Source organism: Rhinolophus hipposideros, assembly GCF_964194185.1.
Source record: "Rhinolophus hipposideros genome assembly, chromosome: 15".
Taxonomy (NCBI): domain Eukaryota; kingdom Metazoa; phylum Chordata; class Mammalia; order Chiroptera; family Rhinolophidae; genus Rhinolophus; species Rhinolophus hipposideros.
This window is the reverse complement of record NC_138061.1, coordinates 43,331,540-43,358,360: the sequence shown is the minus strand read 5'-3', so window position 1 is coordinate 43,358,360 and position 26,821 is coordinate 43,331,540. Positions and strand designations below refer to the sequence as shown.

Genomic DNA, 26,821 nt, shown 5'->3' with positions numbered 1-26,821 from the left:
AATTCATTATGCTTTCTTCCTCTTTATCAGGTATCATTTACTTATTAAACAGCTGGGCGACAGAAGACTTCAGAGACACACTAAAAGGAAGTGACCAGTGCTCATCTGAAAAAACAATGCCTTGTTTTCTCAGAACTGTCATTTTTTTTTCATTTTCTTTATCTCACCTTTGTATTTCTCAGAAATTCTTTTCACCTACAGAGAGATAAATGATAAATGGCATATACACCCTTGATACCCTTTACTAGACTAAGGTACAATTTTCAAGGCTGCTGTTAACTCCCCAAGCCCTCCCACTCAAAGTACATCTCGGAATGCAAATGAGTCCAAGTGCCATTGAGTAAGTCCAGCTTTGTACCATCTACAAACTTTGGTATCTTTAACAAGTATAATCACCTAATTCCTTAGGGCACACCTCACAAACGAACTCACACATTACTGTTAGTTCTAGTGTTGTGCTCTGTATATTTTGCCTCCAGAGCAAGATTGTAAGAAACAGGATGAGATGGACAAATCTTAGGCTTCTTCTATTCTCCTAAAGTACCTGTAGTACTGATACTAAGCATGTAAAATTAAACTAAATATTCTTTTTATGCTGCTTCTTTTTCATTACTCTTGACTGCTAGGGAGTTCTCCATAGACAATAACTTGTTTTAATGTAAATACTGGTGTTTACATAGCAAGGTTAAGGAACAAACTACCGGTGTGGTCATGGGTATCTACATGGCAGATTACACCATCCATAAGAGAGGTCTGTTTCAGGTTTAAATTAAAGGTGAGCAAGGACCAACCCTGATGTATCTGGGTGATCTATTTACAGCACAGATTTTAAGCTCTGGGACAAGAAGTCCATTAATAAAGGAATTATGTTTGTAATATTAATAAAATGCTAAGTGGCAATACCTACCCTCTACCTCAGAATTCCAAATCGTGTGTATAATACGACTACAAGTATTCAATATGGTTATACGTAGACAAGGAAAAAGATGCAAAAATGAAAACAGTATAATGTTTACGCAGATGGGATGGGTAATTTTTTCCAACAATTTCTTTAATATTACAAAATCAGTACTAGATGGCACAGTGAAGTTTTAATTGTAACATGATGCATAATAAAAATGTCTAACCATTTCCAACTCACTTTTCCTACATACAATCCCTTATTCTGATTATTAAAAGAAAAACTGTTTCTCTATTTTGAGGGTACAAGTAGGGCATTATAGTTAAACTTGTCAACAACATTAAAAGATATTGAGGTTTTGTTTAAAGTAATAATGCTGTGTTTATTTTCTTCTATTTGGTTTATATAATATTAAGCCAAAAGTATAAGAAAAATGAAGAAAGGTTCTAGTCGAGGAGGAAAGTATGTGTGGAAACAGCAGCTTTACTTGATAAGGAGGAAGAGAGTTACCATCCATAAGGATATGTTAGATCCCAGCATTTTACATCCTATTCTCTGCAGAATTATATGTACACTGTGTATGTTGAATTGATCCTAAAAATCAAAGAGGAAGTAATAGAAAGATTATGATAAGAATGTAAAAGTCAAAGTAATTAAGAAGTATTCTGTAGAATATTTCACATGAAAATTGATCACCATTGCAGAAGTGTTCTTAAACCCTTCAGTGGCTCAAAGTTCTCAGGGTTTGAATTTGGATGGGCCCAGAACATCCCTTTAAGAAACTGAGAACACCAAACGGGCTGACTGGGTGGAAGGGCGGGGCCTAGATCTAGCTCAGTGAAGCTCTGGGAAGGATTCGTCAGCTGAGAACCAGCTCTCTGAGCTGTCCCCACACGGAGCTCATTTACATCCAAGGGCACTAGGACATCTGAATGTCTACTCAAGTATCCAGGTCCATGGTTGGCATTTGTGAAAAGAAACCCTGCATGCACGACTACTGTGTTTCCCCCAAAATAAGCTCCAGTTCAGATCTTCGCCAGACGGACATTATGACAATGATTTAGTACCATCTGTTATGACGATGTTCCAGAAGAAGATGCCATGACTGTAATTCAATAAATGTAGATTGGTACATGAAAAACTAAGACATCCTCTGAAAATAGGCCCCAACGGAGTAAAAATTAATATGAGACCCAGTCTTATTTTTGGGGAAACACGGTCATTCTAACTTTTTTATACCTAAACAATTCTGCCTTTGTTGAAGTAACTTAATTTCCGGGTTAAACAGTACTTTAAAATTACTCTATTTTGTGTCAAATAAGGGGAATTTACTGTGCTTATCAGTATCTTTGTTTAAAACCTTCAACCTATTCTCTTCACTTTTTTTACTAAGAATTTAGGAACATAATCAGTAATGCTTTATTATCTTACAAGGATATAAACAATCTGTCGCAGAATAAGTCTTAATATACTGTTCAATAAAAAGAACCATTAAGCTCTATTTCTGTTGATCCTTGACGTATTAAATTATAATTGCAGATAAAGCTAGTTCCCAGTTTTTTAGAGAAATCTCTTTTCCCTGTGGACATTCAACAACTAATCTGATCAAGCGTAGAGTAGAACTGACTGCATTTACATTAAGTGAATACTGTATTTTAGTGTTTTGAAGACGAAAGCAATATAAATTTATCAAAGAACATTTGTAACAGAAAAATATACAAAAGAAAGATTATTCATTAGCTACCACCAAAACTACCTGTACATAATTACATACCCTTTGAGGTTTTTCTGACTCATCACACTTTTAGAGCAGGGTTTCTCAACCTCAGCACTACTGCTATTTTGGGCTGGATACTTTTTTGCTGTGGGGGAAGCCGTCCTGTGCATTGTCGGACATTAACTAGCATCGCTGGCCTCTATTCCCAGATGCCAGTAGCAGCACCCCCTCCCTCAATTGTGACAACCCAAAATGTCTCCAGACATTGCCGAATGTCCCTCAGATGGCAAAATCAACCCCACTGAGAACCACTCTGAGAGATATGAGGGGTTTTAGAAGTCAAGATTCACCCCTTTGTTTTACAGGTAAGAGAATTATACTTAGTGAGCTCAGTGAAGATGATTTGCCCAAAATCTCATGGCTAATTCATGGCAGGATCTGCGCTTAAAAAAAAAAAAAAAAAAAAAAAGCAGATAATTTGACTGGTATAGAATTCAATGCTCATTATAACATTATGCTTCCTAGATAATAGGAAAATAGTATGACCTTTCTTTTCCACTGTCCGAACAACTGTTTTCTTTTATAGATAGATGATACTGAGCGGCTAGATATCCTCAAATCCTTTCACAAACAAAAGCCACTAAACCAGACAGCAAGATGTCAGGATTTTTGACTTAATCATAGCTATTTCAAGTCAGTTAGAGTTCATTAATTTTACCTGTAAGCCTCTAATTTCTGTGAAGATTGATTTGTAAAATAATATCTGCTACAGAATTCACCAAGAAAAGGCTGCCAGACAAAAATTCTAAGAGATGGTTAGTATGACTAACGGTCCTTTTCTTCACCTGTCCTTTGTTTGGCAGTAGTGTTGCTCGTCGGCACAAAAGCCACCTGCATTTCTCATGTGAAAAGCTATGCAATGTTGAACATCCTCAGCAAAATCCTTGAAGGTCCTTCATGTGTTTATGCTTTGCTCAGCCAAAATAAACTTGCACACTGACCTTGTGAACAGATGCCTGGTAATGAGGTCATAGAACTGAGTAACAGTTTCAGAAAATTGCTTTACAGCATAATAAAGGTTCTTGTTAGATTCTTATTTTCATCTTTAACACGCTTAGGTGGTTCAACCTGGGAAACCTAGTCAGGGGCATTACCAATTTTTGAAGGTCACACCAAGAGTCCAATTAGTTTTAGCCTGAAAGATATTTTTAACAAACTACATATTGTAAAAAATTTTAAATAATTCTCATGGCTCGCTACTGGCTCTCTTCCAGCTTCTCCTCAAACTTGACCTATTTCCTATTTCAGTTTCAATTTATTCCTCGGTATGAAGTGTCTGGTTCAGTGCTTCTTCCATCACAGTACCTTTCTTTGACATCTCCAGAGATGCAACTAATGTCACCTACTTTAAAATAGGCACAGTACAACTTGCGGCAAATACATTTTAGTTAACATTATGTTATGTTCAGCATATTTAACGAGTATTTCTAATGAATAAAATCCAGGAAGGCTGACGCCAACCATCCTGTGCTCATGCTGAGAACGGCAAGATCACATCGGGTCATCTTGACAACAACAGGGTCACGACATCACAAAAAAGAAGGGAAAGTTCCAAAATGAATTCAAATGATAGGATACGTATGTGTTTGTTTGTTGCAGTGGTAACTTGGATGATTTTTATGTTTTGTTGTCTGTTTTTGAAGTGGGGAGGTGGTTCTAAGTTGTTAAATACAGAGGGTGCCAAAACAATGTATACACACATTTTAAGAAAGGAAAAAACTGTATTAATATATGCTGGTAACAAAAGATGAATACAAGTCACGTTTGACTTCTGCAATGACAAGAGGTGTTCAAAGTGGTTACCGTTAGTGTCCAGACACTTCTGATTACGGTGAACTGCTGTTTGAGCAACATTAACCAAAGTGTTAACATCGCTTAAAGTGTATATACATTTTTTTGGCACTCCTGGTATATAAATAAAAACAATCACAAAGAAAAAAGACTGAGACATATAGGTATAGGATTGCTTTTAAAAGCCTTTCTACAGACAAGTATTTCTGTGAGATAATGCTTATTTTGATAATGGAGATTTAAGGGGAGACGCTTAGCAGGCAATGATGAGACAAACTTTTCAGTTAGTGAATAGATATTCAGCTAGACGGTAGGTAGCCTGTGAGGCACCATGTCCGTTTTGTTCACTGTACATCTGCAGCACCTGCCATATTGTAGGAATTAAATAAATAGATGTTGAATATGTAGGATGCTAAATACTGATGGCAGCAACGTGTAAAATAAAAATAAGTGAAGAGGGAATACATTTAATATAATATAGTGGGGATTTCTGATACCCCACATAGAGTTTGGAAGTAGTAAACGTAAGTCAAAATAAAATAAGTATCCCACAGAATAGTCACAATACATGAGAAGGTGTCTCACAAAGTAGTAGAATTAAACCATGTTTAAGTGCTAAAGTGAGGAGGAAAAAAAATGGGACTTGTATGCTCCTGTTTCCAAAAATAATGTTCTAAAATATCTATATTTTCTAAACTTTTCAAGTTGAAATTTAATTTTTAGTTTTTCACCATAGAATTGTGTTGAATGATGCTTTTAAATACGAAAAATTCACAAAGCATCTTCTTTCAGGTATAAATAAATACATGTATTTTGTAAAGTCAAGTAACACTAGATTTTATAATACAAAGCAGTAATTGGTCCCCTTCTCCTCTCCATCCCCCTGCAAACAACCACTTTAAACCCTCTACCTTCCTATATGGCAGATGAGGATTTTATTTTGCTTCTACCTCCTTTGCTCCTTCCTTCATCCTCCCAAGAGAGCAAAATCACAGTTGTCCAATCTACAGGCAGTGTTTTCAGGATTATAATGTAAATGCTGTTTTAATCACTGCTGAGCCCAGTCATGTTCCATTACTATACTTCCTTTCTATATATTGTAACTTTTTCCAGTTACAATTATCCCTTTTTCTTCTTATTTCATTTGCTTAGTTGGCCTGCGCTCTCCCTCTTCACATTGCCTCCACTATGTTTTTCGTGGTGCTCAAGGCTGAGGTGCAGCTGCAGTGTAGTTGCTGCCATCTAGAGCGACTTTTTTCTGGTTATTTACAGCACATGCTGACTGATTTAAGTATTATCCCTGCACAGGATTAAACCTATCAGATACTCTGATCTCCATATGTTTCTCAGAGACACCTGTCTTGGCACCTTTTGTCCATCACATCCAATTTTGGCTGGTTGTACTCTGGCCTTGTGGTATAGTGCTCATTCTGGGAGTTCCTGTCTCCTCCCTCTGTGTTGGATACCCTGCCTCCCAGATCCCATGGAATTCCTTTTTTCGTGGATAATTCCCGAATTTTGGCAGAGCATATCTACCCTGACATAGGAGGCACAGGAGGTAACTTTTGCGACTATGCATGCCTCAAAAAAAATAAATAAAAGATTTATTCTAAGCTGACATACAACTGAGAGCTTGACCATTTCAGAATTTGAGGGTGAAAATCATTATAGCATCATGGATGGTATTCCATGGATGGATAGTATTCCATTGTCACTATTTAGAAATTAATGCCTTTCTGATTCTAGATCATTTGAATGTGACATACTTTTTATCTTTGGAATCTTTAAGAATTCCTTCCTTATCTCTGGTGTTTTGGAATATTCCAATGACCTTGCTTGAGAGTGGTCTGATTAGAGTCAGCCTTTTTCTCATTCATTGTGCTGGGTACTCTGTGGGCCCTTTCAATCTGGGATTCATGTCCTTCAGTTCTGGAAAACATTATTGTATTACTTCTTTGATAATTACATCTGTTCTTTTGGTACAATTCCTAGTTGTTGAATGTTGGGCCTCCTGGGTGATCTTTTTTTAGTAAATATGGAAATCAGGAATGCATATTTTTAAGAAATAAAAAGCAAATTTACTTCTAAAATGGAAAATAGTCCTTAAATGAGTTGAAAATTTTGCTATTTTAGTATCTGTTTATATTTATACAATAAAAAGCCTTCAAAAGCCAATAATAGGCAAACAATAATAAAGTGCTGATAATTAATATTCATTAATAATACAATTATCTTACGTGATTAGTGCTACATAGTTAATAAGTTTCCATTTAATCCTCAATGTAACACTTCTTGTATAGAATGTAAATTTTTTATGTTGTGGATCATAATAATTATAATACTTGAGCCAAAGATCACTCTGAAAAGACCTCATTCTGGGAATTCCATTTGACATTTTGCATCCCTTCAGCAGTGCTATTATATAAAATGACCACTTAAGTAGAATTTTTATTTTTATAGCATTGTTGTTTTAGTTTGAGATAACTACATTGAAAAAGCTTAAAGGTAGAATACTATTTAATCTCAATTTAACTTAATAGCAATAAACTCAAACTTTCCCTTGAATTGAGAGAGAGACACATGATATAATGTTTATTGGACTCCTACTATATTTTAGCAAGCCCTGTGCTTTTATATATGCTCTCACAGATAGGTATATTATTCTCAATTCATTCATGAAGCAACTAAGGAATACAGAAGTTAAGTATATTGCCAATTGTTATTTAGAAAGTCACACTCAGCACTTTTTGTGTCTGAAGCCTGTTTTCTTTCCATGTACTAAACACCAACATCAATCAATTATGCTATGGTATTTAAAATAAACCACACTAATTACTACATGCAAAGAAATCCAAAAGCCACAATGCAAGTTTTCACAGAAGGCATTCATTTGATAACTTGGCTTGCAAAACACAACACATGACATTAGTATTGGCTAAGTAAAATCTCAAGTTTTAAGAACAGAATTTTTTCATGCCTTATTTTGAATAATCAGTTACCTCAAATTGGTTGAAGTAGGAGTGCAGAAGTAAGCCAGAAATCCTACCAAGATATTGCCACCGAGAGAGAGAACACCAAAGACAGAGAAAGAAAGAATGGTCATCTTTACTAAAGGTGATTTACTCAAACTATTTTAAGGTTATAAAGTAGGAAAGTTATGACAAAATGACATTTTCCAGTATTTTTTATTTATTAACTAGCTCTCATTTTGTGATCAATTAAGAGTTTCAAAATATTGAGCAGTTATAGAAAGCATGTGTTAAAATTCTCCTAAATTATCCACTTGTTCATTCCAGTATTATAAAAATAAACGGAAAACAAAATTCTGCCAAATTTTATAATGATCTGAAATAGAAAGCCACTCTATCCGCTGACTTAATGTGTCATTGGATAAAAAATGTAAATAAAAAATTACCTTCACTGCTGCAGTGACAGCAGCAGTAGCTGCTAAGTTTAAACCTTGTCGCCCAAAGTTCACCATCGTCTCATAGCCTCGTTCCTTTGCTTGTACAATATAATCATCAATCTCCTGGGAAAAAAAATCCCAAACCCATAGACATTAATTTTATCTCAATACAGTGTTAAGAATCGAAAAAATAGGACTCCCCCCATAATATAATCATTTCACTAATTTTATAGCATAAAGTATGTGATAATATACATTCCTAACATGATTTGTGGAGATAATACATATATATATCTTACCCTTTCCTTTGAAGACAGAAGTGGATGAAGGAATTTTCTATATATTAAACTTGCTCCTTTGGTATAGGGAGAGAGCAGCCATATGACAAAAGCAATCTTAAGTTCATAGTACAAGGGGAACCTAACAAGACAAATTTTGAAAAAAAAACGCTGGTGAAAATAAACTACAGACAATGAGGAAACACAAAAAACCTTTTGAAACTGTTCAGTCCCTGTATTAAGTTTTCAATGTAAAAGTGAGTGATCAGAGAAACAATTATATTTGAATCAACAAATTAATCTCGTTAATGAAAGAAGATCCTGCTCCCCACAGAGATTCCCACCTTCAGTTTAAGCAAGCACAGGGAAGCTGCCAACTGACTGTAGCAGTTCAGAGAGGGCATTAGCAGCATTTAACTAGAGCAATAAGGGACACCCACTCTGTCTGCAGAGCCCAATTGCCATGGCAGTACCTGACACACCTCCAAGCATCAGGACTCACATTTGTAAGCTCCCAGTGTAGTGTTACCCCATACACACATCTTCTTTCAGAACTCCCAGAAAACTTCCCCTCCAATCTCATTGGCCAGAATTGTAGCACTCTGCAGACCTAAACTGTTCTTGCAAGGGGGAATGGAATTACCATTGTGGTCCACTGGCAACTGGGGTTAGCTCCACATGCCCTTTTTCATGTGACTTTGCAGTGCCTTCCCTGTAGGCCGAGTACACTTCCCCAAGCAATGACTGTGATTTTAACCATATGACCTGCTTTCACAAACAGAATAGAGTGTGACATATGTCACATGCAAGGAGAGGCCTTAAGTGCCCTTTGACTCCCTCACCCCACCACCCTCAACCTCTTGCTTTAAACGTTTGCTTTTTGTCATGAGAACAAGTGCTTCTTTGGCCTTGGTCCTGAAAAGAAAAGACACTTAAAATAGCTAAGCCCAGCAAAACAGCAGCCGACCATTCGCCCTCATGAGACCTGAGCAAGAAATAAATGTTTGTTTTTCTAACCCATTGTGCTTTTAGGGTTGTTTGTTGCCACAGCAAAAGTTAAGTTAACTAATACAGCAGGAGGGGGTCAGCATCCTGTGGTCCAAGAACCATTAAGATACCCGACAACGGAACAAATCTGGGCTCTTCTGAAGACGCCGACAGGTATCAGGCAGTAAGGAATGACTTGGTAGTCAATCAAAGGCTCTCTGCCACAGTGCAATCAGAGGAATTTCTGGACTCTCATTATTTGTGGTAAACTTTGTCTACATTGCTTAGTTTTTAATAATGCACGATACATTTGCAATCAGAAAAAAATGAGAAATCTTTAAAAAGAGAACTTTGAAACTTAAAAAGACCTAACATGGTTTCTGCCATTTAAAAAACAAACAAACAAACAAACAAACAAAAAATTGAAAACCCTCTTCCAAACCCCTATACCAAAAACATAGTGGTAACTGAATGAGCTTTGGAACAGAAAAAGAAAGAGAAAGATGAAGATACAGGTCAGAGAAGTTCATAAGTAAGGGCAGGATGTTAAGAACATTTAAGTTTGATGATTGCTTTTTTTTCTTTCTAGCAATCCAATGTGAGAATATGCTAAGAACAAACAAAGTCAGAAAGCTGGTTTAAGGAGAGAACAGCAAATGTCTGGAACAGGTACAGGATGGGATGGAAGCAGCAACTGACCAAAAGCAAGCAAAGGAATGGTGAGGCTCAAATTGATACTTATATGAGCAACTGACTGACTTTTTTCAGCTCGTTTAATAGCCTGGGTAAAGAAGTAAAGAGGAATTGTTGGGCTTACTTAGTCTGAAGGCACAAGAGCAGAAGGTACTCACAAGGTAGTAAGTTTAAAGATTTTAAAAGGGGGACTTCTCCAAGTTATGGCAAAGTTTAGATGGAAATGCACTACTGAAATACAGCACAGGGAGATTCAAATTGCTTCTTGGTAAAATGTTCAAAGTATTTGCTTCTTGGTAAAATGTTAAATCCTTGAGGATACAAACATGCTTTAATTTTGTCTCTGCTCTTTGGAATAGAGCAGCCAAGGAACTAGCTTGTGGTCAGTGGGTGTCCTCCAGGAGGGTGATGTCATCCAGTTTGAATGTTGATGAGAGTTTTAAGGACAGGGAGGGAATGCGAAAACCAAATGCTGTGGGCTTCAAAAGAGAAGTCATTCAGAGAGTGATAAAGACAAGCAGCCTGAAGTTATCAGTGTGGAAAAAGGATAATGACAACCAAGTTTCTCTATTCCAAGATACTACAAGGGAGTGGCACATGGGGAGAAGAATGAGCTGCCTTTATTTGAGGGGGGACTGTAAGGAAAGTAATATTCTTATGGGAAAGCCAGATGAAGAAATGAGACACTTGATAATTAGGTAACTTGATCAAATTCATTTAGTTAACATCAAGAGCAGGGAAAGCACTCCAGATACCTGATAACGAGTCTATAGTCTGGCCCTTTCTTAATACTAGAACTTACCAAGCAACTGTTTGATCTGCTACTGTTTCAATCACAGTATAGAGAGCAAAAACAATCCAGTACATCATCCACCGAACCTGGAAATAATAAAAATACTTATGAAATAATGGACTAAAATTATTTGCAACCCTTACCAATTACGTACTATATTTCTAGATTTGGATCAAATGCAGAAGTCAATAGTTTAATTTTCAACAGGTTTTATGTTTGAGTTTTTCACATCACTGTACTGACGGTCTTGGGATAGAAGAATCAAAGAACTACAAATCTCTGGGCCTGATACAATGTAATGCACGGATCTGAATGAAAGAATTGGAAAAATAGGATATAGTTTTCTTAACTGAAGCAAAGTTCTTTAAAAGATCGTATTTTTATCTATACACTTCTTTTGGAAGACTATTAGCTATGTAATTATTACATAAATAATATAGTATAATATATGACCACACTTAATCCTTATTAGCTTTTAAAATTTTGCATTCCTTATTTTCTCCATATCTACTGTTCAGAAACCAAAGAACAGTCCTGGATTTGTTATATCCATAATGCTAGTCATGTAGTTTGAAAGTCTGTAAGCGCCTACTTCCTCTTCCCCTACAAATAAGGCTATCACCTCTCACACTTTCTTTTCCTTCTACTCCAGTACCATAATAATAGTTGCAATAGACTGAATGTTTGTGTCCCCTCAAAATTTATCTATCAAAATCCTAATCCCAAATGAGCTGGGGCTATTGGGAGGTGACTAGGTCATGAAAGTAGAGCCCTCACAAATGGGAGTAGTGTCCTTCTAAAAGGGACTCCATCCAGAGAGCTCTCTCCCCTTGGGGTACCTGAGGACACAGTCACCTGTGAACAAGGAAGCCGGTCCTCCTCACCAGAGACCAGATCTGCCAGCACCTTCATCTTAGACTTCTCAGCTCCCAGGACTGTGAGAAATGATTTTCTGTTGTTCATGAATAACCCAGTCTATGCTATTTTTGTTACAGTAGCCTGACTGAACTAATTAATACAGTACTTCAGGACGTTTTTACCTCTTGCCTGGAACACAGCATCCTAACTGGTGCCTGAGACTGGCGTTTCTTTGTACCAATCTTTTTTCACAGAATGCAGCCAGATTAATTTTTCTTGAACTCATTCCCCTAAATTTATACCTTTCCACTGACCTGAGTACATAGTCTCTTATCTCCCACGTAGCTTGGATTTTCATTAAGGATTAAAATCTCTGTGCTTCTGATCACTAATATAACAATAATACACAAAACCAAGCCAACTATGGGCTAGGAACTGTACTAAGTGCATCAAATATAACAATTAACTTACTCCCTACAACATCATGAGGTAGGAAACATAATTATTTCCACTATAGATAATGAAACGGTGGCAAAGAAGGGTGTATGACTTGCTCAAGGTCATTTAGCCAGAATTTGAATCCAGGCTGCCTATGGAATTGGTGCTATTAACTAATTATATCATGTAGAGGAAAAGAAATGAGGAATTGCTGAACGTGAGGTCCAAGAATAACTACTACTTCCCTTGTTCTTATTCCAGTAAGGTGACAGAAAAAAAAAAAAAGGTCTCTATAAATAGCTAGAAAATTGACCTATTTAGTTTTTTTTCCTCTGGACCCTCTACATCTATTTGGTTTTAATACAGATACTTGTTTGGGTATTCCACAGACAATATGAAACTATAACTCAAGTAGCTTTAACAGTTTTCTATTTACATGAACAAATCAAAAATAGCCATGAATAACTTTTGAAGTAATGTATTGTGAAATATGAATAATACCAATTTATTCTAATTTATAGAGGATCCTGAAAGTTTAAAAAAAATGTCCAAAGCAAATAATAGGGCACAATACCTATATCTGAAATACAAGGAAATTAATTTATAAGATTATTGTCTCAAGTTGAAAAAAAAACAGAACAAATGTTCTCTTCAGTTTTTCACTTTTCATGTATTCTCTTAAATCCCTCACTACTTCCAATTCCAAGCAGTTTTCCCAGTATGGGGATTTTTTTCCAGGGCTAAAATTTGACATGTATTTTTCTTCTCACTCCTTTTTTTCCCAAAGGAAAATGATGCTCTCATATGAGTTCATTCACTTAGCCTTTCCAACAAACACTAATTTAGTACTTTAACCTTTCAACTATATTCATGATATTATCCCCAAAAAAAGAAATGAAGCAGAAAGACTGCAAACAGAACAATATACTTTTATAGAGCTAGAAGGGACCTGGGAGGTGATCAAGCTTTTTTGAACTATACGACCCTTTTCTGAAAAAAACTGTAAAACAATTACAAGAGAAACTGGTCTGGTTGGTCCTCCCATAGGACTCTGGAGGAGACTCCAAGAAATCCTAACGCTCCATGGGGTAGAGTTTGAAAATAAATATTATGGTAAACTCCTTTCATTTTATTAAGGGCCAAAATAAGTAAGTTGCACAAGGTCACTGAACTGGGAAATGGCTGAAGGAGGCATAGTCTCTCTGGAAACCTTAAGGAGGCAGCTTTTCAAACAAGTGGCTGCCATCAGACCAGTCTTTTCAGTTTTCCCTCCCTCTCCTGTATTCATTAAAGGGATTTCAGTGTAAACATTATCACCTTCTTTCCGGGGAAAGTGGAGGCTTAAATTGTCTCTCTCATAGAAAGTTTAGGAAATTCACAGAAAAATAAAATTATTTAATCAAAGCCTTGATATTTTTCATTATTTCACATTTTCATTATTTCATAATTATGGTTGTGATCTCCGAAATGGAAAACAACAATAAATATTACTCCACAAAGTCATAATTTGCCTGTTAGTAGAGTTGACTGAAGGTGAAAAGGACTGTACAGATAGTAACTGGTGATACTCCCTGTAAGACTAGTTCTTGCGTGGATTAGAGCTGTTCCACCTCCCCGAGATTTCAAAAGCACTCCCACTTCAGTCGAGTCAAGTACTTAACTTAGTTTTCACATGAAGTTATCAAATTAATTTTAAAATTCTCAAAATAAGTAACTGCTTTAAAGTATATAGTGTTTACCTCTAAAAAAAGCAAACCATATATTTAGGCTGTGAGAATATTTAGTAATGTCAAAAAAAAAAAAAAGAAAAAAGAAGAAAAAGGAGGCTATCCCTTTTCAGTTTAAAAAACATCAACAAACAATACAATCAATAGAGTATGCCTGGACATTTCCGGGAGGATTGGCTACAATTTTACATAAGCGAAACTCCATGGTTTTAATTTGTCTCTAATGAATAAATTCTTTGACAATCTGCTTTTTTAAATTTATGGATATTTTTTCCTCCTTCTTAGAAATATGGACCTTAAATATAGTTGAATACAGGCAATAGTAAATGAATTCAATGAGTGTACGCGCGCGCGCGCGCGTGTGTGTGTGCGCGCGCGCATGTGTGTGATTCATGGGAGCAACCACAAAGAAAGCTAACCCTGAAAAGATTACTTTTTTCCATTAATGGATTTGGCTGGATTTTACACCAAATGATTACTCAGTAAGATTTTTATTAAAACTATACCACAAGGCTGCTCAGCCTACTGTTTAAGGTTTTGCCCAAAGAAAAAACAGAAAATACCAAAAAAGTTAAAAAAAAAAAAAGAGAGAGGGCAAGTCACCAAATTACAAGTACAATTAAAAATATGTTAAGGTGGGGTGACCGGTTAGCTCAGTTGGTTAGAGCACAGCGCTAATAACACCAAGGTTGCCAGTTAGATCCCCGCATAGGCCACTGTGAGCTATGTCCTCAAATAAACAAACAAATAAATAAATTAAATAAATAAATAAAATAAATAATAAAAAATATGAAAGATTCTGAGTGGTTAGTTCTTTATAAAAAAAATTGTATGTTAAGGTAAAATATTCTTTAGATCAACCGAAAACATCAATAAAAAATGCAACAGTAAAACCAAAAAGTTGGTTAAAAAAAGAACAACAAGGGCTGGTGGCTCAAGCGGTTAGAGCTCCATTCTCCTAACTCTGAAGGCTGCCGGTTCGATTCCCACATGGGCCAGTGGGCTCTCAACCACAAGGTTGCCAGTTAGATTCCTCAACTCATGGAAGGGATGGTGGGCTGCTACACCCTGCAACTAGCAACGGCAACTGGACCTGGAGCTGAGCTGCGCCCTCCACAACTACAACTGAAAGGACAACAACTTGAAGCTGAACGGCACCCTCCACAACTAAGATTGAAAGGACAACTTGACTTGGAAAAAAGTCCTGGAAATACACACGGTTTCCAATAAAGTCCTGTATCCCTTCCCCAATAAAAAAATATTTAAAAAAAAAAAGAACAACAATCACACTTATTTTATGAATCTATATAACCAAATATAAACAAGTTCTATTAAAATGTCATGCAAACAAAAGTAACTTAACAGGTAACTTTAATAAATCACAATCCATCTTTTAAGTTACTGGAAAAAGATTAATAGCATCATCTTTATTGGTAAAAATTTATGTTCTTGGGAAAGTGTGAACAAACAGTATTTCTTTCCAGTTCAAAAACAATTGGTAAAATTGACAAACTGTGATTTAGATATCTTCATGAGAACAATGTATAATAAGGAAGCTGTACCTAATTTTTTCATAAATCTTTGATCCCAGGAAATTGAATTATTCAACAAGGTGAAGCTTATATTTACAATCTCTAAGGTGGACACACACAGCCTACTTTTAATATTTCATTATCAAACATAATTGAGACAATTCTTAAGGACTCAGGTGGCATCATTACATGTAACACTCAAATGGGAACAGAAACAATAATATGACATTGTCCTGAAGATTAATCATTTTACTGGGGAGAAAAATGAGTAAGTAACTGTGATAAAAAAATGTTCTGCTATTTTCACTACATTAGATGCTCTAGCTCTAGTGTGAGTCAGGATCACAAGAATTTAAGGAAAGCTTACTAACCTGACTATTTATAAGGTTGGGGGCAAGGCTAAGGAAAATCAATAAAGGATAGTACCTCACCCTTGAGGCAGCAACAGCAGGAACTGGCATTATCCCTAGGTGTGAAGGAGGGAGAGGTGGGAAATGTTTCCTGGAATGCAGAACAGGTCACTGAAGGGAGGGCTACAGTCTCAAGTACTGACAGCCAGCTGGTGGGGGCAGGGAGGAAGCCAGGAGAACAATACTCTGACCTTATGCTCATCCTGTCTTCACATCTTCTGTAGGAGTCTCTGAGGGCCAAACCAGAGAGGCCAGAGATGATAGTAGTCTGCATGGATCAGCCTCCTGAGCAGTAAGCAAGGCAGAAAAATGTGGAGCGTAGAGGGGAAACTCCACTAGAGGGGAAGAAGGTCGCAGCACTCGTCAGCCTGTCAGCTCTTTGGAACAACCAGAAGGGAATCATTTCTTACTACTTCCACAGATACCTCTAGCCCAGATGACCATTACCTCCAGCTTGGATTATTCCTAAAGCATCCTAATTGCTCACTCTGCCTTTTTTTGGGGGGTCTATTCTGCAAATAGTAGTCAGAGTATCTCCTTAAAAGAGAAGCCCAATCATGTTGTTCCTCTGCTCAAATCCCTCTGATGGCCCCCATCAGAATTCTTACCACGGACTCTTACCACGGACTAGAAGGCCCTATGGATTGCACCGGCTACCTCTCTGGCCTCATCTGGTATTCTACCTCTTTCCTCTGTTCTACTCCAGTCACAGTGGCCCTTTTACTATCCCTTGTGTGTGTGGATCTGCTCCCACCTCAGGGCCTCACTCATACATGCCATTTCCTTGTCTGAAATGCTCTTCCCCAGTTACCCATGTGGACAGTTTTCTCACCTGCTTCAGGTCTTTGCTCAAATAATGATCAGAGATGCCTTTCCTGACCACTTTGTTTAAAATATCAGTATTCTCCTAACTCCTTTACCCTGACTTATTTCTCTTTGGCACATCACATACCATAGACACATCTAACAATTACAGTTTTCCTCTTGCCTTTTCCTACTAGAATGTAAACTCCAAGAGGACAAAGACTTTTATTTTGTTCACTGTTGAATCCTCTGTGCCTGGCAGAGAAGGTGCTCAGTAAATATGTTGATGAATTGTTGAATGGATATGGTTCTGAACATAGCTTCGTGTGCTTGTTTTTGTTGGTGCTACAGAAAGCGATACAGTAGATAGAAGGTAAAGACGTGATGGGTAAATATAAACTCATCTTTCAAGAAATCAGGTTTAAAGAGAAAAAGAGGGGGGAATAGAAAGTAGCATGAGCAAAACGCAACTATGTTTACATCCTCAAAATGGCACATTTTACCAGGGAGATAATTAGATTCAAATTATTAGAAAGAAGAGCTATTTAATGGAACCAGATCCCAGATGAGGTCGACAAGAAGATTAGGAAGAGAGAAGGTTCAAGAAAGCAGCAGGATGCACCTTCCTCTGGGACAGAAGGAAAAAGAGAATGGGTGCATTGGGAGGAGGGGGGAAGTGGTCAGAGTTGAGAACCTCCACCTTTACTCTGCAGGAGGAAGCAGGTCATCTTTTAAGGCTGGGGATTAGTGGATTTGAGAAGAGCGGTAGAGGTTCGGAAAAGTGGTTTAGGTCGATGGGAAAAGGAGCTTCCTAGGGTAGAGATGGCATAGATTACATGACTGCTCTCAGTGTCAGAGATGGGGTTGCCATGAAAAGTCTAGAGCAATGAAACAAGTAAGAAACAGAGGTGAAAGAAAGCTTACTGTCCATAAAAAGGCATAATAACAGGAAATGGCCCGGCCAGGGCCAGTGCTATTCAGCTCTCCTTTGCAGGGAGGTGGGGCCGTGGGGCCATTGTGTCCAGTTCTCTCCAACAGATTACGAGCTGAGGCTTTTGAGAAGTGGTTGTATCTCCCCCACAGGCTATTCTCCGCTTTCTGCTGGCTGGGAGGGCGTGGAGCAGAGCAAGCTTGGAAGTTATGTATTGAAGATGGGCAGAAACCCAGTTCTTCCTAAATAAAGTTGCAAGAGAAGGATTACTTGCTAAAATGAGCACCTAAGCTGGATTGCTACGTGAGAGAAAAATACATTTCCATAGTCCTTCAGCCATTCCATTTTTGTTGCATATTATAAGTATAGCAGCTTAGCCTACCCTAACATGAAAGGTTACATTGCACTCTCTGTGGAGATTGAAAGAGCAAGGCCATGGGAGCACTGGTTCCAGAATTAGGTAGGCATCAGTTGTAGTGACACGGCTGCCATCTGTGGCCAGAGCCAGTACCCTAGTTGGTAGTGATGGGTGATATTATCACAATGATCTAGAAATGGAGAAGAGGACTACCATTTTAAGAAATTCTTAAACTGACATACCTCTAGGGGATTCTCAGAAGGATTTGGGAAGAAATTGAAGGACAGGAAGGATACATGTTTTCATGTAGCAGATTGGGGCAGAGACAGATAAATTCTATTTTGAATTATTATTGTGGCCCCTTGGCAAATGTGGCTTCTATTTGTGTGAATGTGTTAGTTATCATCTACGAGTATATATGAGTATGACTTCAGTGGCAATCTCCTTCTACTTTCTTTTTTTTCTCTTAATTTTTTTATTGGGGAATATTGGGGAACAGTGTGTTTTTCTAGGACCCATCAGCTCCAAGTCAAGTTGTTGTTGTCAATTGAGTTGTGAAGGGTGCAGCTCACTGGTCCATGTGGGAATTGAACAGGCAACCTTGGTGTTAAAGAGTATTCTGCTCTAACCAACTGAGCCGACTGGCTGCCCAATCCCCTTCTACTTTCATTAGGCCAAGAAATCAGATAAATTATAAGCTTGTTAGAAACATGCACAAAGTTTATTTTAAGTAAATATATCCTGAGTGGGAGGCCAAGACATCCAAAGATTAAAGTGCATAAAAGTTGGTGGGAAGAGTACATGAAGAAAGTTGTTTGATGGTTAAACAGTACCTGGCACAAAAAACAGAAGCTCAAAAATATTTATTAAAAGAAGTAATGAACTGGGCTAACTTACAAATAAGCAAAACTGTAGTTACCATTTTTCCTAATTATTTGGTAATAAGCTTCTTTTAAAAGTGGTCACAATGCAATGGCCTTCATATTTCAATTTTGGAATACTTTAATCACTCTATTTTTTATGACTAGAAAAGGGTGATGAATTGTTTTAATTTAAAATAAAATAAAATAGAAGATTCCTCAAATGGAATCTTAAAATCATTTAAACATCAAAATTAACTTATTTTCTAAGAAAATACACTCTCATATTTCGGCAAGTTCTTTTGACAATTATGGAATCATCTGTGATATAAAACCATAGTATCTACAGTTACTTTCTGATTTATACAATGCATAGATGAGCTTATCTTACTTAAGAAGCCAGTATTTGCTTTATTATTACTCAAAATCCATAAGGCTTTTATAAAACCTTAGCATTTCAGAAAACCCAGACAGTCACGTGACGGTGTTCTTAGCTTTACTCTCTCAAAGGAATTAGAGGCTATTTTAAACCTGAGTGCATACTGTAAAATGAATATACCCATAGGTTAAATTTACTATCAAAAGACCATGTTCCATTTAACAGGTATGTATTGCCCTACCCCTGATGCCAAAAGAAAAATTGGCCTCATTTCATGATCTTTTAAGATATTTCAACAAAACAAGTTTTTGTGATTGACATCCTTAGACATTTTTTAATGAAACTGATTTAAATCCCAAGCAAATAAAACAATCCAAAAGTGAACTGCAACTGTAAAATAATCTTCATGATTTCCATCAAAGATATTGAGAGTAATGCACCGGCCCCATACATACAGGAAAATGTCATGTTCTGGTGGGAGGCATGTTGCTGCAGATTTATGAGTCACGGATAATAGAAGTAATGGCATATTAATTAAAAAGTATTTTTCTTAAATTTGTGTCTTTATATAACTTATTCTTTCTATGCTATGACCAGTGTAATATTATAATAGCAATGATATCAACAATCATGCATGTGCAATGATATAACTGTACTAAACTATACTTGCATGATGAAAAGAAAAATTATGTGATATAGTCATTTGATGAATATTACTTAGGGTCTATTATAAACAAAGCCTTATGAAATCATCATAAACCCTGATATCAAGGTGTTCCTACCCCCAAGAAGCTTTCATGGGGAGGATTAGTAAAGAAGACCAAAAAGGATAACAATAGGTGATTAACAGCACAATATTTAATCCAACATATAACTACTAATATTTTATTTATTTTTATTTTTTTATTTTATTTTTTTTCTTTAAACATTTTTTAAATTAGTTTGAGGTGCACAAAACAATGTAATACACATTCATCATTGAGTCGGTCGCCGGTCCCCCCGCGGCCGGCCGATCTCCTGGCCTCCACTACTAATATTTTATTATTATATTATATATTATTCATTTGCCTTGTATAAATGAAATTTCTTCACTTCCAAAGGAAAGCCTTCCCTAACTACCCCACCGCTTCCAAAGGTCATATATACTCTTTGTGCACTGTACTTTCCTTTGTAGCACGTCTGTGTAATGGTTTGTGTACCATTTGTCTCTGCCATTTGGATCTGCGACAGTGTGCAATGGATTGGTAGTAACAGGACCACCAGGTTACAATCTCTGTCATGACTGAAAATGAGCCTGTGTTATCAAATTACTTTCCTTATAACCACCGACAGGGACCAAAATTGTCGTATTCATCATCATGTTCTCAGGAAATAGTACCCTGTGCCTACTAAAGCAAGCACAGAGGAAGACTTTTACTTAACAGTTTCTTAATTTTAAGGTCTGAATTGATGTAAGAGTCAAACAAGTAACTCTGGATGGCAAAAAACAGTTTACAACATAAAACAGTCTACTTTGTCAAAGTTGTTTTCAAAGTTATCAGAGATTAAAAATAAACAACTTTTCAACATCTCTTAATTTCAGGTTCTTTGAATCATAAAATAATTAATGTTGGTCTTTAAGAAAAAATGAAAAATTACATATCCCTAATGATTTCAATTATAACCACACTAAGTAAATCCAGAGCATAAAATGCTGAAATATGCTTCACTAGGGGAAAAAAAAAAAAAAAAATCTTTGCTGAGTCTGAAAAGAAATAAACACTGCTAAATTTCAGACCACCCAAACAGAACTTTATTTTCTGACCATTATTAGTTATTCATTCAAGTGAATTCACCCCAAACATTCATGCTACACCACGTTTGAGACAAGAGAAAAACTTTCAAATATAGAATTCTTTAGAAAGAGTATAGCGTTGAAAAGATTTCTCCTGCTTCATTAACATTATGCAATAATTTGGTTACTTCATAATGAATTTTTCCCCATTAAAATATAAAAGGAACAAAATGTGAGAAATCAAATAGAAAAACTCCCTTTTATCCAACCCAGATGGCTGTTAGGGAATTTTTCCCAGAGCTGTGCCAAGTTAAAAGCATGCTTGAAAATAAGCTATTTGACGTTAAACCCAACGTGAATAGAGACCATGGCTGAAACGTTTTTTTTTTGAAAGCTGAGCATGTGTTGGGGTGAATATGTTAGACCAGGATTGATTGGGACTGTTTCAACTTTGGTACTTCTTCCTCCAGTGCCCCATGTAAGAACGTCTTTCTACAGTTCCCAGGACTCAGATATTTGGGAGCTGTATTTTCAGATGCTGAACTCGCAGCAACATGATTTACCTGCAGTTTCCACGCACCACAGCCAAAGACCTCACAGAATATCCTGTTGTTTTGAAGGAGAAAGCCTCACAGATGTATTTGGTGTTAAAATGGGGCAGACTTTAAGTAGAAATGGAGAGTCTGTCACAATATTGCCTTGGTCTGCCCCAGTGCTTTTGCATAACAGAAGCCCATGTATCTCACCCGGTGACCTCAGTAGTTGGAGGAATTTGAGAGAAGGAAAAAGTGCAAAAATGTTTAAAACTAGCTGGTAATTTAAAAGGTGTTGAAAAGAAGATGTAAAACGCAGGAACTGCTTATGGGAACTGTTCCTAGGAGCTGGATTTAGGAAGGAATGACCCCTCAAGTCTAAAATAACTCCATCCACAGTGGCTGATAATTCACACTTCACAACTTTTTATATTGTTTAAAGTCCTATTGACTTATTTGTGATAATAAATATTTATAAGAGACACAGTTCCCTTAATTTAATCAGACCTCATTGAATTCCTCCAGATTTTAGCATGATAAACAGCCTATCCAGATAGAGAGGAGGGAAATGGGCTAAATGGCCATCCTATTGGTCATCTAAGTTTCCGTGCTAAATAATCATCCTACCTTCTTCTTTCCTTTAGTGTTCCCAAGGTCTTGGCCTATTACATTTCCCACTTGAGGCATGTCAAAGGGCTGGCACCACTTCTTAGGAATCTAGGTCCCCCTGTTCCTCATCTGTTTTCACATTGTTCCATATTGCTCTTTCCACAAGGGAACTAACTTAGCCGCTAAAGGGTATGCGCCTTTCCTCAGGTGACTGGCAAGATTTTGACTAACACAGTAAATGAAAAATTTCATTCTTTATTTAAGCAAGATATCGCTCTTTACGTACAAGTTGTAGCTTTATATTATAGGCTCCAGAGCATACATTAAACATGCAATAATCATTCAGCGTAAGAACTAGCCTTTATACCACATGGGAAAACACAGTCATCCTGAGAAGCAAAGAAACTCCAGGAAGAATCAATCTCTGTCATGACTGAAAATGAGCCTGTGTTATCAAATTACTTTCCTTCAAAAGCATGTACAATCAACCTCACACAGAGAACTGAGGAGAGAAAGGCAAGTGACAGAACTCGGGATACTTGGGGTCAGGAAGGGCTGGCTGGGTGCAGAGTACAAGACAACACAAAGGCCCTGGGTTAGCACGGTGAGAGGAACAAAGAGGCTGGAGAAAGGCACAGAAAGAAAGGTGGGTGATTCTAAAGGGAAACTACACTTACGTAAAAACTGTGTATGGCCAGCTATACATCATGAAAACTAGGATAAAGTCTAACTCAATATCCTTTCCCCCCCAATTGTATCATATGGTTAATTTTGTTAAAATATTACTTTTCTAAAACATATTCCAAGTTGTTAATCAGTCCATTTATATATAGATGTTTCTAAAACAAACTATTTGTTATTTAGTGCCCATGTGCATATATAAACATATTTAAGAAGCACAAAGTGGTAATTACTCTTTTCACAATAAAATACTTGTTATTCAATGATTTTTCAACTTGGCTGTGGCTAAGAATTACTTGGGTATTAAAAAAATCTTATATAGATTCCCAGGCCCCATCACCACAATGTGCATGCAGAAAGAAGGCAGCTAGGTGTTTGAAAAGCAAGTTCCATGAGTGTTTCTGATGTGTAACCACAGTTGAGAACATGCACAAAATTCTTGCTACTTGAACTGTGGTTTATAGATCAGCAGCACTGGCATCACCTGGGAGCCTCTTGGAAATGCAGAATCTCAAACCCAGGCCAGACTTACCAATTCAGAATCTGTATTTTAACAAGATCTTAGAGGGATTCCCATGCTCCTTAAAGTTTGAGGAGCACTGCAGCGGGAGGCTGCTCTGTGGATGTTCTCACAGTATCACCTAGAGGGAGGTGGTATCATTCATGAAGAGAATATAAGAAGAGTCTTGGGTTTGGAGAAAGATGATGAACTCAGTTTTGTGTGACAATTCAATGTAGAGCTAAAATGTACCCTTAATTTCATAAGACTGTTTAGGCACATCATCATTAAAAAACAAAAACAAAAATAAACAAAAAAACCCCAAACCAAAAAGCTCAAATGGTAGAAGCTGTGCCGTTAGCCCACTTCTCAGAGGCATTGTTCACGACTATCAACTGAACAGACAAAACCTTTGAGCAAACTACCCAGGAAGAGCAGCTTACAGGCTCTTCTACCCCTAAGTTCCAAGAGGAACGTCCCTGTTGTCTAGCCATCTCCAAAGCCCAGTTATCTGGACTCTGACCACTCTGTGGACTCTCTCTCTTCCCAAGGAGGAAGTGACCCTTGGATTCTCCTCCCTAACAGTAAATGTAAATCTGCCTCCTACAGAGGCAGAAATCTGCTTCCTACAGCCTGATTACCGGCTGAAATTATATTGAAACATTATGTTAATGGCAAAAACTTCTCCAGTTGGCTCCAATAATTTATTTTGTCAATCTTAAGAATATAACATCATAAAACTGAAGAGTTAGATCTTCATTTAAAAGATGCCTGTTGGAAACAAGTTAGTACTTTACAATAAAACTACTCAAACTCAATCTATTTCTGTGAGTTTTCAAAACCTTTTGAAGATTTCATTTTACCTGAAGAGTTTGTATCTGTGGTTTACAAAAAGGTATGTATATTTATTCTGATAGCTAATAGAGAGAAAAAATTTCACATATTTATGTAATTCAACATTTAAAATTTTTTTATAGGTTTTAAAAAGAACTTCACCTTTTTACAATTGTATTACATTTCTGAAGTAACATCTTGCTCATGAGCTTTTAAAATTACATGAGGTTTTGGGGAAAGATTTTATTTTCCTTACTTAGCTAAAATCTTCAGGAACAGCTCTAGCTTTTATATTTTTAGGAGGCCCTTTCACAGTGTGATGGCAATCTGGCTGACAATCTGATTATTACAGCTGTAGTTGGTAAAGCACTTTATTTCTAAAATTACATAATGGAAAGATGATGTATAAATCTAAATATTCCAAAGGCTGATCCTAGTATTGTGTAAAAGGGGAGATTTTTCTCCATAGAAAATGTAACCTTTAGCTGAAAAATATCTGGTATATCTAGTATCACTAGAAAATATTCTGTTTTTAAATAAAAATCTTTAGGAAGTTTAATATTCTGTCACTTAAATTTACCATTGCTCGCTTGAACCCTTTCTTGTTTCCCATTTTGCCCATCCTTTTTCTACTTTTCTCCCTATGTTAGCTATTTCAAGTGTTTTTATCTTATTAGACTTAGTCAAGGGAACAACTCTTAGATATTGTAATTCTCTTCATTTGTTTATATTTTTTTATTTCTGCTCTTCTATAGCTTTATTCATCCTACTCTTTACAGATTCCTTTAATTTTGACATTTTTCTTGCTTTGTGAGTTGAATGTTTCATTTTTCTTTTTTTTCAAAATAAAGGCTTATAAAACTATTACATTCAAGAATATAAACAATAACATGTATTACTGTCATTTTTATTTTTTAATTTGTCTAGTACTGCATTTTTTATTTTCTCTTGTATTCCATTATTATTTCTCCCTTTGGAACTTATTGGGGGTTTTCTTCAAAGCGAGCTTGTGGTTTCTGAAGAAACGGGGGAGGCAGCACATTGGCTGCCTCTGAACACAGTTCTCCCTGCAGGGAGGGTAGTGGCAGTTCCATTTTTCGGTTGCTGTAGCTTTTATGATTTTAAGCTGTTCCATCACTAGGGATCAGGGTGGAGGTGGCTAGGCCTCCCTCCAACTTATTACGTAACAACATTTCCTTTAATGGAAACAACAATTTTTGTCCCTGATTTTAAAAATCTATTTCCATTGGCAATACAGTTGGTAAAATTCTTTATAGATATTAGCAAAAGCTTCTTAGATTTAAGTGTTACTGTGAGAATTTTTTTTCTTTCTGTATGTTTTCCAAATCATTTGCTTTAGAAACTAGAAATGGCAACTGTGGTTGGCTAGCTACATCTTAGCGTGAAAATTGTGGGAATACTTTCAATATGCTTCATAAAGCTAAAGGGGTAATCTAATTCACATTCTAAAATTTTGGAAGGCATTCATTTTGACCCCTCCCCCTCAGTTATACAAACTTATCAAATTTAACACTCGTTCTTTTTTTTTTTAAAGTGGATCCACTGTAAAGATTCTGAGATGATCGTAAAGGAACTATGTTTAGAAAACATAAGGAAGATAAAGTGTAGGTCACTTGATAATAACAATGTCAATTATTTCAGCAGCAAAGTTACATACTGATATGTATTATGTATAAAATAAGTAAACCTGACACATCAAAAATTAAGTTTACAAAGAATATTCATCACCTACTTTACTTTAAGTAAATGTAAGTAATTTTCTTCATTAAAGGATAATGTACTGTCCCAAGTGACTATATTTAACTGTCCAAGAGAAAATGTAATTTTATTTATCAAAATCTGATTTACAAACAACTATAGCTCAAGACAAGGTACATGTGTATTCATTATATGTGAGCTAAAATTAAAATTTAAAATTATTGTCAAGGATTGAAAAATGATAATATATATTACCATTTAAACCTATCTCTCATATGAACATATTTTAAAAACCTATGTTAATGATAAAATAAATCTTATTTGATATCACAGTATAATTCAACCACAGTGCCCCACTAACAAAGCCAATTTGGAAATCTGGGTAAAGGTGGTAGATTGAATATACACATTTAATTGCATTCCTACCACAAATCTCATGAACACAACAGCAAAGTGATTTGTTTTAAAAGAAGATGTAAGTTCAGAAGAATATAGAAGAGAAAAGAGCATCAAAATTTTTGGCGCTAGGAAGGAAATGGATGAGTAGTAACTAATTTAAGGGGAGTGAGTCTTAGCTGACAGTGGGAAAAACTGAAAAACAACCCGTTTTTCATTGCAGAACGCCCAAAAGGCTCCAAGACGGTCAAAAGATAGGAAGAATGACTGTAAGTCTGCTTAAGCAGCAGGTAGACATTAGACGCCCTCCCATTTAAGCTGTCTGGTGATGCCTCTTTCCACCCAGAAGAACCCTGAGGCTTATTCTCTGGAAAAAGTGAATTAGAGGTTTTCTGGATTGGCAAATCTCTGGAACAGTTGATGGTAGGGCTAATAGGGATTAAGTAAAAGTTTATAAATTGAATATTGAGAGCCCCCAACCCTTATCCTCCCGTCAGAGTGCTAGGGATCAAGTACCTTTCAGAATGGAAGTCTTTACTGAAGAGTCTGCCTGACTCAAGAGAAATTTCTTCAAGATGTGTATATGTATACACACGCGCAGATAATTTTCAAGGGAAATGGTTGTTATTGATGGAATTGTGTTCCCAGAAAGATATGTTGAAGTCAGTCTGTTATAGACTGACTGAATTGTGCCTCCCCCAGGCCCCAAGCCCTAACCTCCAAGGTGACTGTATTTGGAAATAGGTCCTTTAAGGAGGTAATTAACATTAATTGAGATCATAAGCGTGGGCTACTAATTCCATAGAACCTGCTGCCTTAACAAGAGGAAGAGACACCAGAGAGATCTCGCTCC

General features: G+C 36.6%; 1 protein-coding gene across 1 annotated transcript in view; it reads right to left on the bottom strand.

Annotated features, from left to right (window-relative positions):
- Window positions 1–26,821, bottom strand: part of REEP3 (receptor accessory protein 3) — a 78,225-nt gene that overhangs the window by 10,016 nt on the left and 41,388 nt on the right. The window contains exons 3-5 of the mRNA XM_081074664.1: window positions 10,636–10,712; window positions 8,175–8,295; window positions 7,885–7,998 (exon numbers count right to left, since the gene is read on the bottom strand). Coding sequence (XP_080930790.1) covers window positions 7,885–7,998; window positions 8,175–8,295; window positions 10,636–10,712 — 312 coding nt within the window. The remainder of the gene's footprint in view (window positions 1–7,884; window positions 7,999–8,174; window positions 8,296–10,635; window positions 10,713–26,821) is intronic.